The sequence below is a fragment of the Calonectris borealis genome, chromosome 2, assembly GCF_964195595.1.
Source record: "Calonectris borealis chromosome 2, bCalBor7.hap1.2, whole genome shotgun sequence".
Taxonomy (NCBI): Eukaryota; Metazoa; Chordata; class Aves; order Procellariiformes; family Procellariidae; genus Calonectris; species Calonectris borealis.
This window is the reverse complement of record NC_134313.1, coordinates 96,873,002-96,897,104: the sequence shown is the minus strand read 5'-3', so window position 1 is coordinate 96,897,104 and position 24,103 is coordinate 96,873,002. Positions and strand designations below refer to the sequence as shown.

The window sequence follows — 24,103 nt, the reverse complement described above, 5'->3', positions numbered from 1 at the left end:
TATGAGAACACTTCCATATAAAAAGAATGCACCACCACCCCCCAAACAAAGAAACCCAAGCAGTACAATCTCTACAAAAAAAAAAAGGGGACGACAAACCTATTTGTGGTTGCCGTGGTTGATTGGGCAGTTGTATAATCAAAGTTTGGTAGTGCTTCTGAGCATCAGTGAATTGAGTCTGTATCTTTCGCTTGTCTTCATCACCAAACATCTCTGAGCCTTGGCTGTTCCTTAGGAATTCTTGATAATGGATCTCCAGGTCAGTTATTATTTTTTGGTAATCTTCCTTACGCATTGTTTTCAGCTGAAATGAAGAAGAGAATTTTGAAAAAAGAAGCAATTGGGGAAGGTTTATGACTAGTTAATCATTAAGGAACAAACTAATACACCTATAGAAAAAAACAAAGGAATCACATTTTAGAATAAAACCTACCCAGGCTGCCTCTAAAAGTATGGTGGTAAAAGTGCCCTTTGAGCTAATCTATTCTTGTTATAACCATTTCATAACTTAAGAATAGTTTGGAATTCTATCTCTTACTCTGTCTATCCATGCCCTTGCATAGTGGGAACAAGTACAGCAAGTGTGTAATAAATCCCCTTAGCTGATCTTCCTGTTTACCCATATCATGTTTGAATGTGAAAGCATTTTGCTTCTCTTTTAATAAAATAACAACTTCCGCATATAACTGTGCAACCCAGCAAAAGGAAGGCCCATGGTTTTGCAGAACATACATCTGCACAGGACACAGCAAGCACTGTTTGGGACAGCAGAGGTCAGGTCATGGATATCCCTGGTCTACAGGTAAGGCCAGCTGGAGTCTTACCTTGGCAATAGTCATTGCTCTGATTTTCTCAATGTCGATCATGCAATAATGCCAAGATACCAGGCTCTTCATGTTGATATACAGCTGGTTCCACAAAGCTAAAATAGCTTCATAGTACTGCTCAATTCTGAGATGAGAAAAGAAATTTCATGGTCAAAACGCATTTGTCCTTGTAGCATAGCTACAAAACATCCCAAGAAACATCCACCAGATGTGGAGTGTTAAGGCTTGTTCTCTACTAGAAAAAATCTTGGAAATTAATTTATCCATGACTTTTATTATTAGAGATCAGAAAAACCTTGTAAAAGTTAAGTTTTAAATATTTTTAGATCCCAGCCTAGATGCCAGAGAGCTTCACCAAAATGAATTTTCTCAAGTCAAGGGTCTAGTCCTTAATCCTTCACCCTTATAGGGTGGGGGGGCTCTCTGATCAAGGCACAGACCAGATTTTGTGGTTGGTTGCTATTTTGAGCAAACTCTTCTATCTGCTCCCAGTGGTAGGTGTCCAAACCCAGGCAGCAACTCACTTGGTAGCAAGATCCACTGCTAACGGATTGGGGGGTGGGATGATAAGACTAACAGATGGCACCAGCATATCCACTCCTCCAGGGCCAGTCACCAGCCACTTGCTGCGCTCATTATTGTCCTTCAGGATACATTCATCTCCTTTGCGCACTGTTTTCTGTAAGAAACATAGAACAACATTTTTTTTCTTTAGTTAAGAAAGATGGGGTTTCTAGGAGAGACAGACAGGGAAGATGCATCTAGATCACAGAAGTGGGAGCGCTTCCCAGGTGCCAGGTCTTGGTGTGCATCTTGGCTTCATACTGGGGCAAGAGATCAGTACAGATAACCCCCTTCTCCCTGAATCTGGTTTCCATGTGAAGAAAGCCCAAGAAAACTAAGTGGGAGCCACAGAACACTCAGCAGTTGCCAGTCCAGTTGATCATCAGACTTGGGGCTTGCCATGACAAACATCAAAGGCTGAGTGTGGACACATGGCCACAGTAAGCTACACAACCATGTATGGCTGTAAGCCAGTGAGATGGCGGCACAAGGATGCTTAGTGCTGCATCCATATTTGTGAAGGGACTGGGAACAAGTGCGGCAGAGCTAGATCCACTAGCTGCAACCGCCAGAAATCCTGACACCCTGAGGCCACAGGTGTGGCCATGGTGCAGGTTACAACCCACTCATATCCAACTTCCCATAGGAGGAAGCTCCTCCTATCATTTATCTTGATAGGACTCTCTCCTTCCATCAAACCTCTACAACCAGCAAATAGATTTTTGACAGAACCAGTAAAAGGCCACAGGTTTTGCATTGACCTGACCATGCAGGGGCTCCAGACTTGTCTGGGCTTACCTTCACTTGAGCAGAATTTAGCATGCTTAAATCTAAGAGCAATTGCCAAGCAGTCAGGTAACCATTGCCTAAATTTGTTTAGCTTTGCTTGTAGTAACAACAAGTAGTTACTCTGTGTGGGCTGAACCTCTGTGACTCTGGAATAAAATGTGGTATTGAAGATCACAGACACAGAGGGGATAGCAGAAACCCCAGATCGTAAACACAAATCACAGTGGTCAATTACTGGTCATTGCAGGAGTGCGACCTAGTGCATCAGGTAAAACGAGTTTTACAGATAACAGAACAGGAAAACTGGGTAATTTGGAACCAGTGACGAGAAAGAGCACATAAGCAGAAAATGCATCTGAACAGACTGTTAAGAAAAAAATATAGAAATAAATGCAGGCAGCCTCAGTACTGAGGAGGAAGAAACCACCACCATCAATTTCATATCCATCGAGCAAAAAGCTCGGGATACCAACGACTCATTGTACATTCCCTCACCTTTTGTTAGGTTAAGCGTTGACCTAAAGACCCAGAGGGACACTGGAAGGGTGAGCAATCACTAAAAGAAAGGGGTAGATGCGGGGAAGCATCTGTATAAGAATCCTAACCCAATTATCGACGAGACTTTTCTGTGCTGATTTGAACTATGAGTATTAATGCTATTTAATGGACTAATAACAATAATTTTGACTAAACTTATTAACCGACCAGAACCTAGCTTGTTTATTCATTATTGCATGAAAGTCAGAGCTTTTTCGTCAAAGAAATTTAAATACTGACCAAAAGCAGACAAAGGGGTTACACCTATCAACTCAACAGTTGGTTTACTAAATCATTTGCCGTGTTCTAGTTCATGTAACGCTCATTCTCAGCCAAAAAGGGATACAGTACCAGATCCTGTTTGTAGTCACACAGAGCCTTGAGGATAATGGGCTTGTTACTCCGGTAGTCTGGGTTACGTGGCTTCAGCTGCACAATCTTTTTGGATTTATTCACCAAACTCTGCACTTGCCTCTTGTATTCAAGAATTCTCTCTCGTTCATTCTGCAAAGATTAATTGTATGTTACAAATTCATTCTAAAAAGAAACCACATTTACTTCCTACTGTTTTATTAAGAGAGGGATACATCTGGAGCTCACTGTAGGCAAAACTTCCTTTAGCTCCAGCTCTGGCAAGCTGCAAAGTTTGCAAAACTTGCAAAGCAGGTTTTTCATACAGATCTGCAAGGTAGTTAAAGCGATGTGTAAAAAACACAGGAATAAATGGAAAGAATCTATTATAACATGAACGCTAACCCCCAAAAAACTCTCAAACCTGACTTCATCAACTGCCCTTTTACATCACTGACAATTTTTCTACAGTATATTCAATTTGGAATTGTACGACCTAACTCATGATGAGCAAATAGTTAGCTAAAAAAGCTACCAGTTAAGTCCTTTCAAAGAGACTGCAGTGATATAAAGTGGCATGATGAATCATTTATTAAATGCACTTATCCTTTGAGGCAAAATCTATTCTATCACTTATGAATGAAAGTCTTTCCTTTTCTTACTTTGGTAGCACGTCAGAAACTCGGGAATTTGTTGGGCTCAATCCAGATTTAAAAAGAAATCAGAGTTCCCAAACAGTATTACACAAATTAAAATAACACTGATCCGTTTGCAGGCTTTCCTAAGAAATGGGCAGGAATATACCATTATCTTTTCAAGTTCATACAGCACTGTATATAAACATTGCAGTACACATGGTTTTACATTTGGTATCTGAAGAGGGCAACTGTTTTCCAAGGAAAGCAGAATATAATCTGTCAGACAGTTGTGACAGTACCTCCAGCTCTTTGATCTGCTCCAGCAAAGATTGCAGTGACATGCTCTTATCACAGATGAACTTCTTTCTGATGGAGTCTTGTAAGTTCTTCAGGTAGCACTCTGTGGCTTGGGCCTCTTCAAAGAACTACAGGAGAAAAGTTGTGATTTCAGTTGTACACAGCTCTTAAAAACGTCTGCTAAAAATCAACTGATTCCTTTCATGAGAAATCCCAGTTCACATCTGGCAGAATGGTAGCATTTACAGTATGGTAACATTGTGTTATGCATAATTGTGCATGGATTTAGAAAAATTCTGGTACAGAAAAAAAAATCTGTGATGGGATTCACACTTTTAACAAAAGTAGTGTGAATTCTCCACATCACTACTCACCTGAAAGTAAGCTGCATTTTCTTTCAGATGAACATCAATACATTTGGTGATCTGAAGAATCCAGCTCCACTGAGTTTGTAATGTATCCATGTAGGCCTAACAAAAATAGTAATATACAGAACTCAAACCACCACGTCGATCTCTCTCCCATACCTAGACTCAAGAAAAATTATTTATGCTCCACAGAAATGCAAACAAAAAATCTGCTAAAACAAATTAATGCACACCAGAATAATGTAATTCATGCAAATAGTTCCCAAACTCCTATGCAACTACCTAACTGAAAAGAGTTAAATACCTGCTCGTGGGATGCAGAGGGAAATTTGTTCATGACTTGAATTTTGTTTGATCAGCATAAAGCCTGAAGTGCATGAACAAAAAGGGGTGAAATGCACACATAGTAGTGCAAATAAAAGATTTCAGTTGCAAATTGTCATGTTCTCCTTCTTCCAAGGAACACTGTCAAACATGATTTTTTTTAATGATAGTTATTTCTAAATTCAAACTTCTCAAATAGTCCTCATGTATACTCTTCAGAAAATTACACAAACTTGTACTTCACTGCTGGAGCTTACAAAGGTTTTTCCTTTAAGGCAGAAACTGACCACAGAAGAAATACGAATGGTGATTTTACACAACATGGTAACAGTTAACAAAGTAAATACACTGAAAAGCAGAAAGGACTCTTTTTTTTTCCCATTAGCTTCTTTCAGTTTCAGGGTTCTTATGCACTCTTAAAACTGTAACTGCAGCATTTCCTAATAAAATGAGATTTTCCAAACTGTTGCAGCCTTTGTAATTGAAAGGTAAATGTACACCAAGCTGTGAAAGCAAAAATGTCTTGGCTAAGCTGTAGAAATGCACTATGAATTTCAGTTGCAGAAAGTATTTGCACCTGGATTAAATATAAACCCTCAACGAAGGGCGTGGCTTTCTTCAAAACATGCCTATTAAGATAGCAGAAAAACGACATGCCTTCCTACCATAAATCCCGCTGCACTGTAGTCAACTCAAACGAGATACAGCAATTTCAGTACGCTCAGACAACTCCCTAAGCCTTGTATTAATTTTTACATGCATCTATCATCAAATTTGATAGCAATGAGAGCTCTCCCCATAGCTCTTAAGAAGCCTGCGGTTGTTGTGGCCAGGTTTGTAAAGGAAGGTAGTAACATTTATTAGAGCAGCTTATACAGCTGGATAAAAATGGACATGCTTTTTGGTAGGCAAAGCCTTCTCAGTCCAAATGCAGCATTTCATTTGCAGACTTTCACTGAGAATTTTTCCCATGTAGCAACTAAAGGAGCAAGTGAAATCACACAAAGTCTAACTCACCTCAATTTTGTCTGAAGCAGGGTGCTGGTTGAGCACTAGCTGGTCACTTTCTTGCTTTAGCTTGTTGAGTTCTTTTTCTTTAAGCTCCAGTTCACTCATGCGTTTCTAAACAACCAAAACACAGCATTAAACAAGCCCCCAAACATACACTGCGCAGGATGATTTACTTGAAAATGTTCCAGATGGTTGTGGTAATGTAAAATTATCCCTGCTAATACTACATAGTAATTCTATTCAGTGTACTGAAGTTAATTATGAAGACAGTAGAATCAAAGAAGGTACAATCATCTCAGTTCTAGTCTCTAGGCTTGCTGCTTCACAGAGCAAAGCACCCAAAGTTCTGCCTTTCCTAGGAATGATGGAAGCAAAAATGACTGCATCTTGCAACATCCAGAACAACTGAACTAAAAAAAAGAAAAAGTACATCCTTAATAGTAATAGTGTGAACTTTCATTCTTTTTTTAATTTGGTGATTAGCACCAATATTGGTTAAAAACGCACATGCTCAATTTCCCTACATACCCACAGAAGACAAGGAGCAGTGCAAACTACCTCTGACAGTGCACTCAACGTCCTGCTGGCAAAACCATCAGAGGAAGAGAGAGCAGTTTCCTTTGGTATAGCTCTACTTCCTGGTGACAGACATGAGGGCCAAATACAGGGACCCCCTAACCCCTACATAGTCCTAACAGGGAGAATTAAACTGCTTGATTCAAGTCCCTTAGTTTAGCATGCCGACATAATGACTGTGTGCACAAGCTACGTGTGATTACTGGTCCACAGCGGACTGTACTGGTAAGGCCAGCTTCCAAGATCAAAAGAAACCATGACAACTGGTTGAATGGGAGCACAATCTTGCAACAGATGTCCAGTCTCAACTCAAAAGGTTGTCACACAGTATTTAATCCAAAAGTGTTGATAAAAATCCCCAGGAACTTCAAAAGAGTGAAGAAATGCCCATTCTGCTATCTTTCCCCCTGAGCTAGGCTGTTCCTCCCTCAATATCCCAAAAGAGAGCCCATGGAAAGTATAAGGAGGTTGAGCTGTCTTACAGAGAAGGCCTCCTGCTTCCTGGAGATGTCAGTGTTCCTGTCACTCCAGTCGTAGAGAAGCTCTTCTTCCTCACAGTCATTGATCCACATGATCTCTCTGCTGGTGGCTTGGATGAGGTTCTGGAATTGACGGAGCTGATCCATTCTCTCAAAGGAGTATTTCTGCAAGGAATTCCAGAAATGAGAAGCCATAATCACAGAAATGTCTGTGCTGGGTGGAGAAGGGGAAGCCAAGAGCGCAGCATGTCCCTTTTTTTTTTTTTAAACTAAAATAACAGTAAAGAGCACACATCTATAAAACCTGTTGGCAATGGACAGCAGATAATGCACCTGGGTTTATAGAGCTATGAAACCTGCTGGCAATGGACAGTGGACAACATGTCTAGGTTTATAGAACAATGGGAACTTGAAGTCAGCAGCTTCTGAAAGTCATTTCAAACACAAGTGTAGCAGGCACGTAGACAGGCAAGCAAAAAGGCATGGGGGAAAATATAAGAAATGCCTGAACATCTAACATCATTTTTACTTGCATTTGCTGCTCATAGTACATCCTTGATGTTGTAGCAGCACCTTTTGCACAGATGACACTTCATGAAAGATTCCTCCTCTGTCCTCAGATAATAATACACATCCTGTTGCTTGAAATGTGTACAGGAATCCGCTTCCAATCCCAAGGGTTAAATCTACCATTTGCACAAGATTCTCACTGTATTTTACATGAAGATCCAAAGCGGAGAAGACGCACAACCCTACACAGAATTTGGTTCTAATCCCACCTTTGAGTAACTTTTTAAGCTTCATATATGGACTAACTTCATCACTACATTTACTCCCATTAAGGAGGTAGAGTTCTACTCTTCACCTGCTTAGCGACCAACTCCCTTCACCAGGTGGGGGTTAGGGGGTTAGAAAATTGTTACCCCCTTGTGAGGGTAAGTCAATTATACACCAGATAACGAATTAATCTCAAGTTCATGACTCAACTGAACCTTATAGCAACTATAAAGCACTGTCAGTTGACCGCTGAATAGAATTATTTAAATATGTATCTGTCACTCTGTTGAAACCTGAAGTGTCCCTTGACTATCACACCGGTGTTAACAAAGCAAAAAGAGCATTCATCATAGAGCTTATCAGACATGAACACATCTCATGCTCACCAGCAGTCCTTCATATTCTTCCTCCAGCTGATGAACCGCAGCCTTCTCCCGCTGAAATAGAGACAGCAAATATTTAGTGAGCCTTTTACAAGTTGCCTATTTGCTGATATTTCCTTTACAGCATCAGTGTCAAAACGTTATAACCACAGGTGGTAACCTGCAAATGCCTGCAAAAGACATAGGTGAGTAGCAGATCTGCACCACTGGAGGACCACAAGAAGTATAAAACCAAGGCTTGGACAAACTTACTTCCCTCAGGGATGCTCAGTACATAAGCAAGGTTGCACATAACCCCTGCAATACCAAAACAGCTCCTGAAACTGGATCTCTTTCTGTACCAAACTCCAAGACAGCTGTGGGGAACCAGCTAGTCCTAGAGCTAGCTTTGGAGATTATGAAGTAGTGTAAACCACAATGTGAGCAGGAGGCTCCAATTTTTATTCCCATTTCTATGACTGGGAACTTGCACAACCTTGGAACTAGTATTCCATAGGGTCAGACTATCACCTTTCCTATTTGAAGCAGAAGGGAAAAGGGGGTAACACTCCTTCCGCTCTTCAGCTTGGCTGAGAGCTCAGCGCTCCAGAACGGAGTGCCTTTTCTTTAGGTCCTGTCCATGTGAGCCATTAACAGAAAAGAAGAATGGGAATGAAGTAAGCCTCCTCTCTCCTATATCTAGCTGCTGGGCTGACAGGGGAGGAAGTTAACCATTGCATTTTCAGTGTCTTCTTTATTCCAATCACAAAATCCAAAGGTGAACAGAGGGGCAAAAAAAGGAAAAAAAAATCCATGAAAAAGCCCACACCTACGAAAAGCTCTAAGCTTAGCCCAGAATTTGGGCATTTTCCACAGAAATCCTCTCATTACTCAAGGCTGTATCTAAGCACCCACCTTATCCTTTCACTTTCTTGTTTTAATGTAGTTAGACAGAAAGTGAGAATAATCGTTCTTAGCCATTCTTCTCACAAAAAATATTGCAATATTTATTTGCCAGCCTTGGTACACAACAATAAAATGTTAAATAGCTACTAATTTTTCATTTTAAAATTCTGGGGAAAGAAGTGGAACACAAAATAATCATGAAAAAATAAATATTAGGGTTGAAAGTGGTTGCTATCATGACACCAGTGTTTTCTGAAGAGAAGCTGAGCTATTCAGCATTCCTTTTCGTAGCGGAACACCAGCAAGCCAATGATATAAATCTAGACTAAGCAATGCGTAAGGGAAGACAGTAATTACCAGATCTGTTTTGACTTTGTCCAGGTGCCAGCGATAGTCTCCAATGGCATTGTGAGTCCTCCTATGGTCACCAATTTGTTGCTCGATGGATGCTGCATCAAACCCCCATTTCACTAGCTCCATTTCAGCCTAGGAGAAAGAGGCAGTATTTGTCTTTTCACTTTCAACATTATTATCTAAATTGGAGAGTAAAGGAATTGAACTGAAGGAAACATGACTATGCAGTAGAGAGCAAAACTGAACAAAGGGAAGTTCAGAATAGGGAGTTACAATTTCTTAAAATTGCCATCACTTAAACTGAGTGACAGGCTCCCAAAGTAGAAGAAACAAAGTAGGGAAAATATTTAAGTTGCTTAAAATTAGAAGAAGCACACTCAGTAGTGTATTTTCATCAGTTTTCTTTAAACCAAACTGTTTTTTTATGTTGTACAGTATAGTTACATTCTTATCACTCTGAAAACAAAGTATGACTTTATCAAACAATGCTATTCATGCAATTCATGTGAAAATACCCAGAGTCAAGTTCTGTGACCCGGTACACTACATTTCCATTTTAATTACGCTCATGTAAACTCCAATAACTTCAGTTAAATGTAGTCAAACTAAATGAAAAAACAGAAGATAAACTGAAATTATTATAGAACGTGTTGTTTGTCTTGCATTTTGGCAACATTTATTGTAGGATGCCGAGTGAAAATCTCTAGGAACAGCCTTTGAAAAACAGTAATACACCTGGATAATTACTAACTTGAAAACTATCTCCCTGCAGTTCTTTGTTTCATTATTTTCAAATATTAAAAACCACTGAATTCACAATTCAGCTCCTCAAACTGCAAATCATCTTTTATGCTGTAAAGACACATTCCGTCTCTGTCTGAATGCCTGTCTGCGCACACGCACAGTAAAGAAATAAGTATCTTAATCTTGGGTTGGGACCGAATTTGGTAATTACCAGCCTGGAGCCAAATCTCTATGAGTCAACAGATGACAATAAAGCCCGAACCACACTCAAGTGTAGGGGTTCAAAGGCAGTGCTGAAAACGATCCAAGAAACAAAACCATTTTGCATTCAGCCATCTAAAAGTTACAGGACTTTGACCCTTCTCATTATATTTAAACAGTCTAAAGAGACTGTAGCAACAGCAGCAGTCCTGGCTGGCTGCCAGTACGTGAACAAAGGCTGTCTGGATTTCACCGCCTTTCCTTAATTCTGCACTGGAAATTTGACCGACCCTTTTATCACCTGATTCTCCTGTCAGCAAACCATCCAGACAGAAAACGCAAAAACACCAGCAGAAAACCACAGCCGCTCAGACCCTTTTTCCACATCTCACCATGTTACTAGGGGGAACATTATCCTGGTCCCAATGTGAGCAGGTAATGAGACACAGCGAGGCATGGTGGGAAGAAGAGGCACGGTGGAAAGTTCAAAGTAAGTTTTCCCTAAAAAAACTCAAAAGCCGAACAGGGAGCTAAATGCTTACTGGGCCCACCTCAGCTTTGCCTTAGAGATTGAAGAAGGGAGAGCGAGCAAGCCTTTTCCTTTCACAGGAGCTTTTGTGCTTATGCTCCCTGTGCTTAGCGAGGGGTGTCTGAGCAGGGTGTCACATGGCGTCTTTGGGAGGTGCAGCATGTTCACGGTCTTGCTCTGCTGGAAGCGCGCCCAGTGTCTGTCCAACACCACTCCTCAAACCATGGCAGGTCTGACAATTAGCCTATTCTCCCACAGCGTGTGTAGAGCAATCATATCTGCTGCTGCTCTCCTGGCACAACGCTTATATACGTTACCACTCATGGGGTGCATCTCCACTTCCCCTTCTTCCTTTAAAACACGCCACGCTATGGGAGGGCACTGAAAGACTAGACTATGACTAGCACTCACATAAAAGTATGGGAACTGTACAGAGCTCTCCCCTTCTCATCTGGTTTGCATAGCAGCCACCTGGATAACACCATATGCAGATAACAATGACAGGATCACTAAGCAACAGCCTAATAAAGAGAGATAAAAACAATGCAATTTCAATTTACAAGGAGCTGTAAAGTATAACTTCAGCCAACTTGTTCCATCCTCCCTACTTGTCTCTCAGAAAGTGCTGCCCAACCATAAACACACAACTTTCACTTCAGCAGCACAAAAACAGGCTACAGGCTCTCAACATGTGTTTTCTACTCCAGGTTACATCATCAACAGCTGTGCACAGGCAAATTTATTCTGCACATGTAACAGATACACATGAAAATGCTGAAGTTGCTATTTCAGCAGTTACTTCTGAAAATCAAGTCCTGTGGCAATCAGCTCTACCTTCTGGCTCCCATTGTGATAAGATAGATTAGAGGGGGAGAACAACTGTAAAATATTGGACAATGGTTAAATCTGTCACACTGGTCCTACCTGTGTAAAGAGTTAAGATAAATATGAATCATAAAGGAAATCTGTGGAAGGAAGGAAGGAAATATCGAGCCTAATAATCTCTAATGCCAACATGTCAATGCCTTTTGTTACGTTAACAGCTGTGTCTCATTTAGTTTTCAAATCTAACTTCCACACTTTTTCCTCTGCAAAAGAAGACCTCAAATTCATGTTCATATTTCAGTGGAAACTCACTACATGTACAATACTGCAATTAAAAAAAATAAAAAGAGGAACTTGGAATAATATATGAGCATTCATGTGTACTTCTAACTTTCTTCTGGCACCCAAAACATTACTGCATGCAAGGTGACATTCATAAATAACACCAGGTCTTAGGATTGTCTCTGGGTTTTGCACAGATTTACCTTCTGCTGCCTCATCCAGTTTAAACATTCACTTGTGACACGTTTTGTGTACTCATCCCAGCCTGAGCCACTCTGAGAGGAGTAGCAACCACCGCCTTTGGAGCTGGCCCTCCTGGCGCGGGGAACACTGATGGCTTTGTAGAGGGCACGCATTTGCTCTTGAAGTTGAAGCAGCCTGAAAGGGAAGGAACCAGTCAGCATCTATAAGGAAAACAACCAGCAAACATGGAAACAATGCAATTCATCTCTCCCACTGGACCACCAAGTATTCAAAACAAAGTGCTGAAAGCACAGGATGTGGAAAAAATGTATTGACTAAAATTTCATGGGGACAACCAAGGTGTGAAATTCTGTAAGAAATATATTACTGCAAGGCCTTTCTCCATGTTAGCATGCCCCAAACAAACCTGATTGATTTCTGTCACATCCTGCAACACCAGGGAAGGTGAGCACTTGAGACACCACAAACTTGCATCAGCCACATTCCCTCCCCCAGCCCTTCCCTGGCAATACCTTTTCTGATACATTTCACAGGGTTGGCCCATCTGCCTCATCTCTCTGATCAGTCCATCCAGGATATCCATTTGGTCATTTGCCTGCGCAAAACACTCTTCCAGATCTCTGTTCCCTCTAATCTGGACACCATCCCCATATTTCAATTCCTGGGGGGGGGGGAGAAGAGAGATAGGAGATTAAATTAAATATTCATCACCTAAGCTTCAGCTTGGTTGTTTTAAAAGAGATGTTATGAGGACCAATTATTTTTAAGAAGCATGATAGGTTTCAACTTCTGGGTCTCCGACTGCCAGTTTTAACTGTCAGAGGGCCAATCAACAAAGGATCCACAGTCATTGGAAAGTCCTTATTACAAATAAAATATAAAAGAAAGTTATTAAAATATAATACCAACGAAGCCTTTCCAAAAAAACCAGCATATCCTGACTGATGTTTATTTCAGCAGAGCCAAGGCTTCACACAGTGTGCTAAGTTTTTAAGACCTTATGCTTTGGTGTTTAGAGGGCGAGAAGCAAACATTCTGTCCTAGTGGGAGTTGGTGGATATTGCTCCCGATTTTTCAGTAGTTTCCCTGAGGTTCTAAGACTTACAGACATTGCTCCTCCCCTGCAAAAACGTAGACTGCACCCTGTCTGCCTGGGACCAGCTCCATGCCCAGTCACATTTGCATCCCACCTTCTATCACCCAAAGTCCAGGCAAATTCTCCGTGCGCCCTCTCAGTGCAGTGGACCACAGTATGGTCATGGTGCCTCGAGCAGGAAGACACAACTTTTTGATCTCATCCCACACTGACACAGCCATGCTGAACAAAACATAACCCAGCTGTGATTTAATTTTGAAATAAAATGTTGATGGACCTCATTACTTTGTCCCTCAGAAAGAAAAGAAAAAAAAAGTAAGCAATGCATGTTGTGGCACCAAGCTGGAACGAAACATCCTTTCTTTTAACTTCACTGGAATAATATTGACCCTTAACATAAGGCAGTATTTACTCTGGCATTGATTTTTATATAAACATGCTCACACGTGCTGTATCTCTGAAAAGGAAATTAACTACTAACCCCAGAGTTCATTCCTGAACGCATTTTTCTATCCACAGAGAGTCCAAAAGTGTGCATTAAATCACATCCATTGCCAGAACTGTGAATGGTTTTGGATCTCAGTGGCCTCAACATCAGGATGCACTCACCACCCTGCACTTCCTTTGACTTCAGCAGGAACAGAGGACGTCCCATGTTCGCCAGGACTGAGTCTAGCGTCAGTGAGTAACCCACCCCCAGGCACTATGGGTTTATACCAGTGTAGCGTACGGCAAAGATCATCTCTATGCATTTGGGATGAAACAGCCAAGAAGATTTAAATCTAGTTTCATATACTTCTTCAGTAATCATCTGGAAAAATAAAATAAAGGTAATGAAAGTTTTTCCTATGGTGGTTCAGGTTCATTATGGCCCAGAAAATGATGACGATATTCTACAGGACATGCTAAGAAACTATAAGTGGTCATAACGTTATTAACAGGTGTTTACACCGACAGTGGCCTTGATCTAAAACTGAAAAATAAGATGCAGTAGAATCTTTTTGAAGGGTGGGGTTTTTTTTTAAAAATCAAGAAGTCCCCCTTTTCTTAATTGGATGCATTTCAATCAGTTTTACTGAACACTGAGTGCAGACAGAGGAGGCAGACCTAGGAAGGCGATGCGCTATTCCACTCCCAGTTGCCTCACACAAACAGCTGAAAGGGGAGAAAGGAGATGAAGAAGCAGAGCCTGTGAGTCCAGATAACAACGTAGCGTTCATTCCCTGTAATATTCATAATCACTTTTGATAAGAAGAACAAGAAGCACTCACGGGTTGTACTATGAGCTCAGCTCGCATCAGGCAATCCGAACAGTTTTGCAAAAGCTCCTGGATGGTGTTCTGGCGTCTGGACACTGTACAGGTCCCATTCTGACTGTTGTGGGGGAGAAGAAGAAGTAAGTACAGAGTAATCACACATTTTGAAGAGACAAGAGAAACACGGATTCCCAACAGCTAAGGGAAGTTACATGGAATAATCAATCTCATTAATCTCAGAGAAACATACGCTTTATCTGGCTCTCCTACATAATTGCACTGTGAAGTTTTAACGCCCATTCCATGATGGCAGAGCCACTTCACAATTCTGTAACAGCAGGCTGACTTCACCACAGGAGCAAGCAGAAGTTGGAAACTGGCATGCCAGAAAGGTTTTCTTCCAGTACAGGTATTTGTAGCTTTGACAGGCAAAACTTTGGCAGTATTACAGTGAGAATAAATTATTCATGATCTTTGTTAAAGTCAATACATTAGAATGTAGCCTTTGCGTGATGTTAATGTACGTGTTATCACACCAGCCATCGAATGTCAGAGCGTAGAAGGAAAGCAGGATCCTCTGTACACACGTGCATGAGCACACAAGTCCATACAAGCATATGAAGGGCCCTTTTATCAGCGGAAATAGATGAAGCTAGTGCGGTGTCTTAAAAAGGCACTGCAAGTCGCACATGCTACTACAAAAACAGATGTAGGGGCTGGAGTTAGAGGACGTGCTTTCTTACAAATAAATAAAGTGGGAGATTGGGGGTTCCAAGTAGAACTCCAGAACTGAAAACACTAGTGGGCGAAAAAGCCAAGACAGATAATGGGGTCGTTACTGTTGTCTTACACGTAATCTACTGCATCCCTACCACCAGAAGGTTGCTTTTCCAGCATTTGGGATTCAGCCACCAAAGCGAGCCACTGCTAGTTGAACGTGGGTGAGGTGCTTCAAGCGAGGAACCATTCCTTGCTGATGGAATCAGAGCTCCCAAGCAAGCCCAGGCGGCTCCCAAACCAAAGCACTTGCCAGTGAAACTAAAATAAACCACTACTAAGAGACAGTAAGAAACTAAGATGCTTCCAAGCCTTGCCTAGTTTTCAGTAGGTAAGCTCACAGCAAGTAACCTTTTCCATTACAAATCACTGAATGCCCGAATCTTCCATACAACTCTAACATCAAAAAGACTATCGGTGCAAACCTGTCCAGCTCAGAGCCAGCAAGTCATCTGGATTCAATGGAAATCTTTCCACGGACTTCAACAGCCTCTGACCATCCTTCACAAAAAGAACTGTGACAATGTAAAAAACTTGGCAGAGCTGTCCTTGGGAAAATCACTGTAGTAGTGAGAAACGTTCAACGGTGTATTTTTAAGAGCTCTTCTGCAGCGTGTGCAGTTGGTGCTTCAGCAGCCTGCCATTCTCCTATCAGCTCTTGCAAACAAGCGGAAAAAGTTTGAGCAACTTTTCACCAGCTTCCCTCAATACCAGGGAGTAGACCCTCAAAGACACAGAGACGGGACTGGAGAATCACTGTGTGACTTAAAACAAGCTGTACACATGCAACTCCTGGCTTGCACTGTGACCCCTTGGCTGCACAAACGCTGCGCCCTACTGTGCTATGCACCCCTGTATATCTTGGAAACAGCTTAAAGAAAACAATTGTGAAAAATAACATATGGGTCTGATTTTGTGCCAGGCTTCCTGTCAGCTTCCTTTTCTAAATCATTCCTTCTCCTTAGGCATCGCTGTTGTGTTTGGATCTAGAAGTATCTGACTGCATCTAAAATTTACATTTAATTATACCCACAATTATTCTCATGAATGAAACATAATGAACAAGAGAGAGGAACCTTCCAAGCAATTTTCTCTTTTTAGAACATCAGAAGAGTATTTTTTCTTTCATCGTTTTTTCAATCATCTCCTGACAGCTATAAATGCTGGATATCCATTAAAGCCAAAAGAACTATAGATGGGGACCAGAATTCTTCGGTAACAAATCAGCTTATCTCCACTGCTTCAGTGTAACTTCACTGACCTGAAAGGCATTACTTCACTTCACACTGAGAGGAGGTCTAAACAACAGCTGTCATAGTTAACACACTACAAAATTGTAAAGAAAAGCTATTTTCAAATAAATCAAACAATTTAAAAGATAGAAAAAGTAGAATTACAAGTATTTTGTGTTCATCCCAATGATGTTAGAATACCAAACCCAGAATTATTGTCCAAAAAATAAAGAAGTTGGAAAACTGAAGATGGTTTAATATAGATGCACAAAACTGTTTCAAAGGCAGGAGCAGAGGCCTTGAAGTGGGAGGCTTAAGCACGCCCTATTTAGATCTTAAAATAAAGATCTACAAGTTATTTGTTTACAGTTCAGGGGACCTTCACAAGAAGAAAGCGGCAAGCATTTAAGGCAATTTAAATCAATGCTGCTTTTAACACCTTGGATGTCAGTTTTGTTGTTAAACGACTAACTGTTTTGCCAGTCAAAATACTGAGATCAATACCAGGATAATGGGTGAAAAGGCAGTGGCCTGTTAAAGGTAGCTGATGACACTGGGAGAGCTAATGGCTTTCAAATCCCAGCCAGTTAAACCGAGCTAGGCTAGGTTACGGGGCATACCCAGAGACAGCAGATGCCAGTATAAGAGTTGATGTTTGATGGCATAGCTCCACCAAGTCAACAGGACGCAAAGACTTCAAATCTGAAGAGGATTTAGCTGTACAAATATACCCAAGGAGGCCATAAATCAATCTCTCAACGTAAAAATTAAAAATATTTAGCAAGACAATACCTCAACATATATTGGTTGATACATCAGATGGCACTAGCACAATCTCACACGGACGCATCTTCAATACTTTTCACCCATGTGACAGGAGAGTATTTCATAAGCAGTTTCAAAGGCCTTCAGTGTTATTCCTCTTATTGAAGCCAGCAGGCCTTTAATGGGAATGAGTAGATCAAAGCAAAAATGCCAAAGCAGAGTAAGCAGATGTCCAACCTTGAGGCAGAAGGAAACAGCCAGCCAAAGGAAAATCATATCCAACACAATGGCATAAGGAAAAAAAACCACTGGACTAAAGAAACTGAGGCAAACCCTAACCCCTGAACATGCTCCATGGTATCATAACGTGCAGGCAAGAATGAAGCTGGCTTTTCAAAGTACAACCATGTAACCTAGATCCTATATAAAAATACATTTATGTCCCTCAGAAAGATGTAGGACCCCAACAATCCTCACAGGACACAGAGTAAGTGGATTACTATAGATGGTATTTTGTCAATGTCTCTCTTGCTTCATCTGATTTTGTTTACATGAAACTGAATGAGTTTAAAGTAATGTTTGGTCATTGTTACAACTACTGCTGCTATGATGACAATTTGATTTGTTTTTAACTCTGGCAGCATCTAAAGCTCAAACCTGTGAATAGGATCCTGCTGCACCAAACACTGTAGGCTCACCACACAGTGAAAATATGGACTGGTTTTTCACTTGTTTTACTGTACCCCTGTAAATACAGCATACATTTTCAACCATTCCAGCAGAAAGGGAAAGAACCGAAGCTTGGTCTTTCAGCAGGATTTGTAACACAAGGGTGCAGGGACTCCTACTAATAAATATATGCATTTGCAGGAATCTGACTATTTGCCGTACTGCTTTGGTTTTGTAAACCCTGCACAACAGTGCTGAGTGAAACAGCCTGGACTGCTTCAGACCTATTTGTCCCTACAACTCAAAATTTTAGACCATGACACTTATTTTGAAGGCAACTCATGAATTTCAAAAAGATACTATTAAACTGAGTTCTTTATTAAAATGACTTAGTTTTAATAGTCATTAACTATTCAAGGAACAAAGGAAAACAAAGGGGGGGTAGTGCCTTTGTTTTAAAATTATGAGAATACTTCAAAAAACAGAAGAATCACTTTTATTTGGGATCTTAACATGTAGCCCTGTATCCCTCTACTGCCAGAGCCCTAGGAAAAGCACAGCATCTTCCCGTTGTCGTCATTCTGCACAGGAATCACCCTGCTTGCTGCATGTCAGGGCAGAATACGTTGCTCCCTTGCTATCCTGTGCTCTTGTTCTCCCAGAGAAATGAGAGGACAGCCCAACCCCTGCTGCCACTGGGCTTGGGCAGGATGGTAGCTCAGACAACATCCCCCTGTTGGAATATACCCCACCTGAGCTAAACTCAGCCGTTACCTTACCGGTAAATCCTCAATTTCTGAACTAGGATTGCACTTAACTGTTAAGTGGTACCACTGATGTTCACAAGACCCCCAGCTCTACAGAAACAAGAAATAACTATTCCTGGTTTTCGTAAATGGGACTGAGAAACGCTCTCAAGGCCATGCGACGAGTTAGGAGAGTTGAGACAGACATAGCAAACCCAGCTGTGCCCACATCCCTGGAACACAGCAGGGCTGACTACTGCTGCCACTGACTTATTCAAGCAGCCGAAAGATTTCCTAAGTGATATATCCTCTGTAATGAGGATATGATATAACCTCTGTAAACACTCGGCTTGCACCCTTACAGGCCCAACAGAGTCGTCGTTACTGCACAACCCGAGGGGTGAGGAAGAAAGCCGGCTACCTTCTGCTTTCTCACTTGCCTCCTGCTGCTGAAGACCTGCACGGCCCCAGCATAAACGCCTGCAATGCGGAGGCTGCTCTGGTGGCTGCTGTGTTATCTGGGCAGCGATTAGCGTCTAGAGAAGCAGGGCGAAGGAGACACGCAGAAGCACATCCAGCAGCTCTGTGGAGCCCTCCAGCAGCTTCACAGCTCCTTAAAGCTTTGGAAGCACGAATGGGACACTCTTGCCCCGAATATCTGATTTAAACCAAATTAGAATAATCCTTGTTAAATTTTCTGATTGCTCCAGAAAACGTTTAGCCTTTGAAAAATTCAAAGCATTTTTTTTTAATTCAAAAAGTAAAGGAAGCTTTAAAAAAGGTCTTTTTGCAGATCCAAAGTATCGAGCAACTCCCATAACTCAACAGTGAGGGCAAAACAATAGCACTTCTTCTTTTTCTTTTTTTTTTCCCCCCCATCCACACAAACTTGTTTGAACAAGCAATAGATTCATGAAGGGATTACCTGGTATGCCCAGGGTAGGCAAGTCAGAAGAAAAACCTGACCTGGAATCTCCATCCATTCCCAGCACACAGCCTGCACACACCATGTACTAAACCACCGCCCATCTGCCACCGCCTGCCGGTTGGGTGTGTGTGCCCCTGAAAACACACAGGCATACGCTGGGAAAAGGTGGCAAATCACAATATCCATAAGAATATAACCAGAATTTAAAATACTATAAACCAGCTTTTCTCCCCCCTCCAAGAAGGTGAATGCAAGTGTCAGAAATTATCGAGAGGTCCGTAACTGGGTTCTCCCCATACATCTCTGCTCTTACTAGGATGAGTTTTGGCACACCATGGCCTTGCCAGACTAGTCCCATCTGCTGAGTATGCACATAGACTCGGGCATGATGACAAGAAACCTCAAAAGATGTCTGCATCTTGCAAGATCAGGCTCTAAATACCATTAGAAACGTGCAAAAATTTCAGAGTCACTGGTGAAATCTTAAGACCCCTGAGGCCAAGTGCCTTTAGAGCAAGTAGGGTTTCACAAGGGATCCTGCCACACCTATTCACAAAAAATCCTCGCACTTTTTCCCACCAGTATTAATCACCAGGAGCAATGGCACCGATTCTAAAGGCCGTACCTGCCCTGCCCGGTGCAGCAGGCTGCAGACATGCTGCCTCTCCCACCTCCAGCTCTGGGAGAGGGAGGTGCCAAATGCAGGGTCCAGCGTGGACCATGGAAATACACCTCTGCTGGAGATCAGTCGCTCGAAGCGCCAGCAAATCCCTCGCCTGACAGAGGCTTTCACACCTGCAAAGGTATCTAGCTTGAAATCTCACGCACATACCTATGAAAAGGTGAGTTGGGATAGGTACAACATGGTTTTCTTCTCATGGAGTGGCAGCGTCACCAGCTGTTGCTGAAACCCCTTTCTTGGCCAGCTCGAGCACAGTGCAGGCTCTGCCAGCATGGCAGGTATTCGGCAGCGATTCGGACACATTCCTTCTCCCTCTCCGTCTGCCCATGTTTTTGTTTGTCACCAGGGCATTTTTTCGCCCCCACCCCCCCGCAATGCTGTGGCAGAGGAGCTAAAAGGGGATGTTACCACCACTCAGCTTAGCCAGGACCCTGCAGATCCCTGCAAGGCTGATGGGAAGGGAAAAAACACAGCTTTGAATCTGTTTTCTCCAAGTTTACTTTGTCTGTCAGTCCCTGAAAGTAATGTCAGGGCACGGGATGTGAATTTCTAACTCCTTTTCGAACTTAAAGCACAGAAGTTACATTAACTCTTAAGCAGAATTCTGTAAATTAATTCATTTTCATATCACACGGTGACCATGAATCCTAGGCCATTTTTTTCCCTAATCTCAGCAATGACAAATAAAACTGCACAACTTGCCACTTTTTTCCCCTTCTCTCACAGCATATCAGATTTTATCTCTCCATAGCAAAGACATTGATAAATATTTGACTGATGAATTGGCAGTTTAGGAGCGTGTGACTCACTGTCAAGCTGAGTATCTGTACTCTGGGCCAAGCTCATCCTGAGTTCCCAAGCCAGAAGAAACCGGGAATGTTGTAAAAGCACCTTGCTGAGCCCTAAGGGTAGGGAGCGTCTTACATTGCTCTGTGAGTAATGTAATACTCAGCACAGACTTGTTTGGCAGAATACGCCCCAAAACTTACAAGACTGGACCCTAAGTTGAATCCTACTGCATTTAAAATTAAGGTACAGTAATCTTCCTGATTGGAAAAAGAAGCCTCAGTTTTGTTAGTTCAGTAACTGCCACTAAATTTTGGCATGGAAGATACCAGGCTAAACGCAATTATTAAAACCAATTACATAATGATGGCCCTGATCCTGCAAGCACAACATGCACAGGATTTAGTGGATTTTTTGCACGAAGTGCATGTGCAAAATCAGGCACGATTGCTTTTTTTCATTAACTGGCAACAAAACCCTCATTTTGTATTATCAGGGACATTTTAATTCAAATCAGCACTAATTAAAAATAAACCTAGGCAACTCAGTAAGGTGCAAACACGTATATTGTTTTGCAAATAATTACTTAAAGTATTTTGTATGGTCAGATGTTTTCATATACAAAAAATTATATGTAAAACATATACATATGTATGTATTTTGATCTCATTAACAGGGTCTTTAGTTCCATGCAAAAGCCTCGCGATAAAGTGAACAGGAAGTTTCATTGCAACCTCCTTGCCAGATATGCCTTCTGAAAAAGGAGATATGAATATTATGTTATAGAGAGTAAATGAAAGGATGTTGATATAAGGTTGTTAACCTCTTGATCAGGTCTGTCCTTTCCATTCTTGCTATGCCACCACTGAATACTAAAAAAGAAGAGCCTAACAAACTATGGACTGGTTTAAAATATGTAACAAAAACCAAAGAATGCTAGATTAAAGGAAGGTATTTCTCCTCCAGTGAAAGTCAGGAATAACAGGGAAGTCACTCTAGTGAATCCAATATAGTTGCACTAGAGTAAGCCTGGAAAAAAAGAGAACAGCCTGGAAGTAGCATGTTCTGCCATTAATTTTTCATGTCGGTCTCTTGTAAACAGTAAAGGTATTCGCAGTGGAGCACCACTAGCAAAACAGATCCTCACAAATGCAATACAATGACAGCATTGTGGAGTCCTAGTAAGTGCACTCTCCCAAGGTAAAGTATTGAATTGTTCTAATTATATAGCACTAATTAGGTATTCTCATACTACTGTAATAGTAAGTAGACGTTATAGCTGCAGTTCATCGTTAACTAACTTACCTGTGCACACACCAAACCAAAAGTCAAATAGAGAACCGAAACTAAGAACCGGGCAAAGTAATAAACAAAAAATAGGCAGAATGCAAGTTTTGTCTGTCATTCAGTGGTCCTCTAGCAACAGGTCTGACGCATCTAAACAGACGTCTCCGTGCTCTCTAGGGTAATCCTAATTCTCTACAGCCATTTATAGATCCACTTCATTTAATAAAGCCTGCCTGTTCTCATCTGCCGTTTATTTACTATATATGTTTAATTCTCGTCCTTCTGCAATCTAATAATGATGTACTATCCGTAAAATTAGGGGATAAATTTTAACACATATTACATGACAGCACTTCTGAATCAATTCCTAAGTCAGTGGCATCAATAATTAGACCAACAGGTTTAATGGAGCCATTCCACATGTAAAAAAGAGTAATCACCAGCAGTGTTTTGTATAGGTGCCTTATCATACACCAGTGCTGTTTCCTTCAGTGCCTGTAACTGCTGCATGCTTTTCAGACCCGTGAACTCCCAGCCGACAGGATTTAATGGAGAAGTCTTCATGACCACTGCAGTTATTTTGCCAGAATCGATCTGCGCGGATTGCTGGTAGAGCTGCATCCATGAAAGCAGGTGTTCTCCAAAACCAGGATCCACAGCCAGTACCCTGCCCGCCAGACCTTCACTGCACTCGCAGCAACATGGCAAGCAGAAAGTTAAGAAGGTGGTGGGGGGGAAGCAGACGGTATCTTTGCTCCCCAGCCACCAAACATCAGGGATCGGTGCATAAAAGATCACGGCCTTAAACTCCCAGGCCTTGAACAAGCTAGAAACAAACTCAGAAATGAGTAAGAGAATGATCCCCGCTAGTTAAAATTGTTTTATCGCCCTAGTTGTGCAACTGCTGGTGAAGACAGGGAGAGCTGAGCCTGGGTATGAGGTACAAAGCAGTCTACCTCAGTACGGCTTGTTTTGCGTCACCGAGTGAAGCGGGGTTTTGTCAGCAGAGAACTGTTGGGTCGGTATAGCCAGCACATTCGCATTTACACCCCAGAGTGCGAAGGGGAGACAGCGAGGTTACCATCCTGCCTTTTATCTCGTTACTCTCTTCACAGAGAGTCCCCACTAAAAGATTTTATAAAAAAATTTAAAAATTGAAAGCTCTTTGCTTGCATTTAAAGGCCTTCCAGAAGTTAGGCTCCTTAGGGAGGAAAAAAAAGGCTTGCAAGCTTGCACACCTAGGAAACGGCCAGCAGCTCTCCTCAGGCGGCCCCGAGGGAGCGGGGCCGGAGGCCGGCGGCGCCCGCTCCCCCCCATAGCCCGGCCCGCACCTACCCGTATCCGTCGGAGGCGTAGTCCCCGCCGTAGGTCTTCTGGTAGTAATAGGTCTTGTGGGTGTGGGTGCCGCCGCCGCCGCCGCCGCCCCCCACCACATGGGAGCTCATCTCGTAGCGCAGGTCGGTGCCCGAGTCGGCCCGCGCCATCCGGCCCAAGGTGTTGATCCGCGGGTGCGAGCCGCCGTTGATGCTCATGGCGGCGGGGGAGCGCGGGGGACCGCCGCCCGGGGGGAGAGGGGACGATGGGGAAAGCGACGAGGAGACTGACCCAGACCCGACGGGGGGAAAGGCATTCACCCCCGGGAGGGCCCGCCGCGGTGCCGCCTCTCCCTCGCGGCCCGCCGAGGGCCGGGGAAGGGCCGAGTGCCGGGGATCAGCGCGGCCCGCAGGTGAGGGGAGGGCAGGGGCGCCGCGCCGCGAAGCGGTGTGCGGTGGCGGGCGGCGGAGGCTGCTGGCGGCGGCGGCAAGAGCGGAGGTCCCGTCCCGTACTGTCCCGTCCCCTCCCCGCCGGCAGAGGAAAGGCGAAGCCACACCTTTCGGCGGAGGTTTTAAGCGGCGCTCCTGGGCGTGGAGCCGCCGCCACCGCCTCGCCTGCGC

General features: G+C 42.6%; 1 protein-coding gene across 2 annotated transcripts in view; it reads right to left on the bottom strand.

The window, feature by feature from the left end:
* DSP (desmoplakin) overlaps window positions 1–23,701 on the bottom strand; it is a 39,361-nt gene extending 15,660 nt beyond the window's left edge. For both annotated transcript variants that reach the window (XM_075142659.1, XM_075142660.1), the window contains exons 1-14: window positions 23,505–23,701; window positions 14,313–14,415; window positions 12,458–12,606; window positions 11,945–12,119; window positions 9,164–9,292; window positions 7,925–7,975; window positions 6,765–6,926; window positions 5,713–5,817; window positions 4,378–4,473; window positions 4,006–4,131; window positions 3,069–3,221; window positions 1,352–1,506; window positions 825–951; window positions 100–304 (exon numbers count right to left, since the gene is read on the bottom strand). In XM_075142659.1, the coding sequence (XP_074998760.1) occupies window positions 100–304; window positions 825–951; window positions 1,352–1,506; window positions 3,069–3,221; window positions 4,006–4,131; window positions 4,378–4,473; window positions 5,713–5,817; window positions 6,765–6,926; window positions 7,925–7,975; window positions 9,164–9,292; window positions 11,945–12,119; window positions 12,458–12,606; window positions 14,313–14,415; window positions 23,505–23,701 (1,933 nt within the window). The remainder of the gene's footprint in view (window positions 1–99; window positions 305–824; window positions 952–1,351; window positions 1,507–3,068; window positions 3,222–4,005; window positions 4,132–4,377; window positions 4,474–5,712; window positions 5,818–6,764; window positions 6,927–7,924; window positions 7,976–9,163; window positions 9,293–11,944; window positions 12,120–12,457; window positions 12,607–14,312; window positions 14,416–23,504) is intronic.
* Window positions 23,702–24,103: the final 402 nt, after the last annotated feature.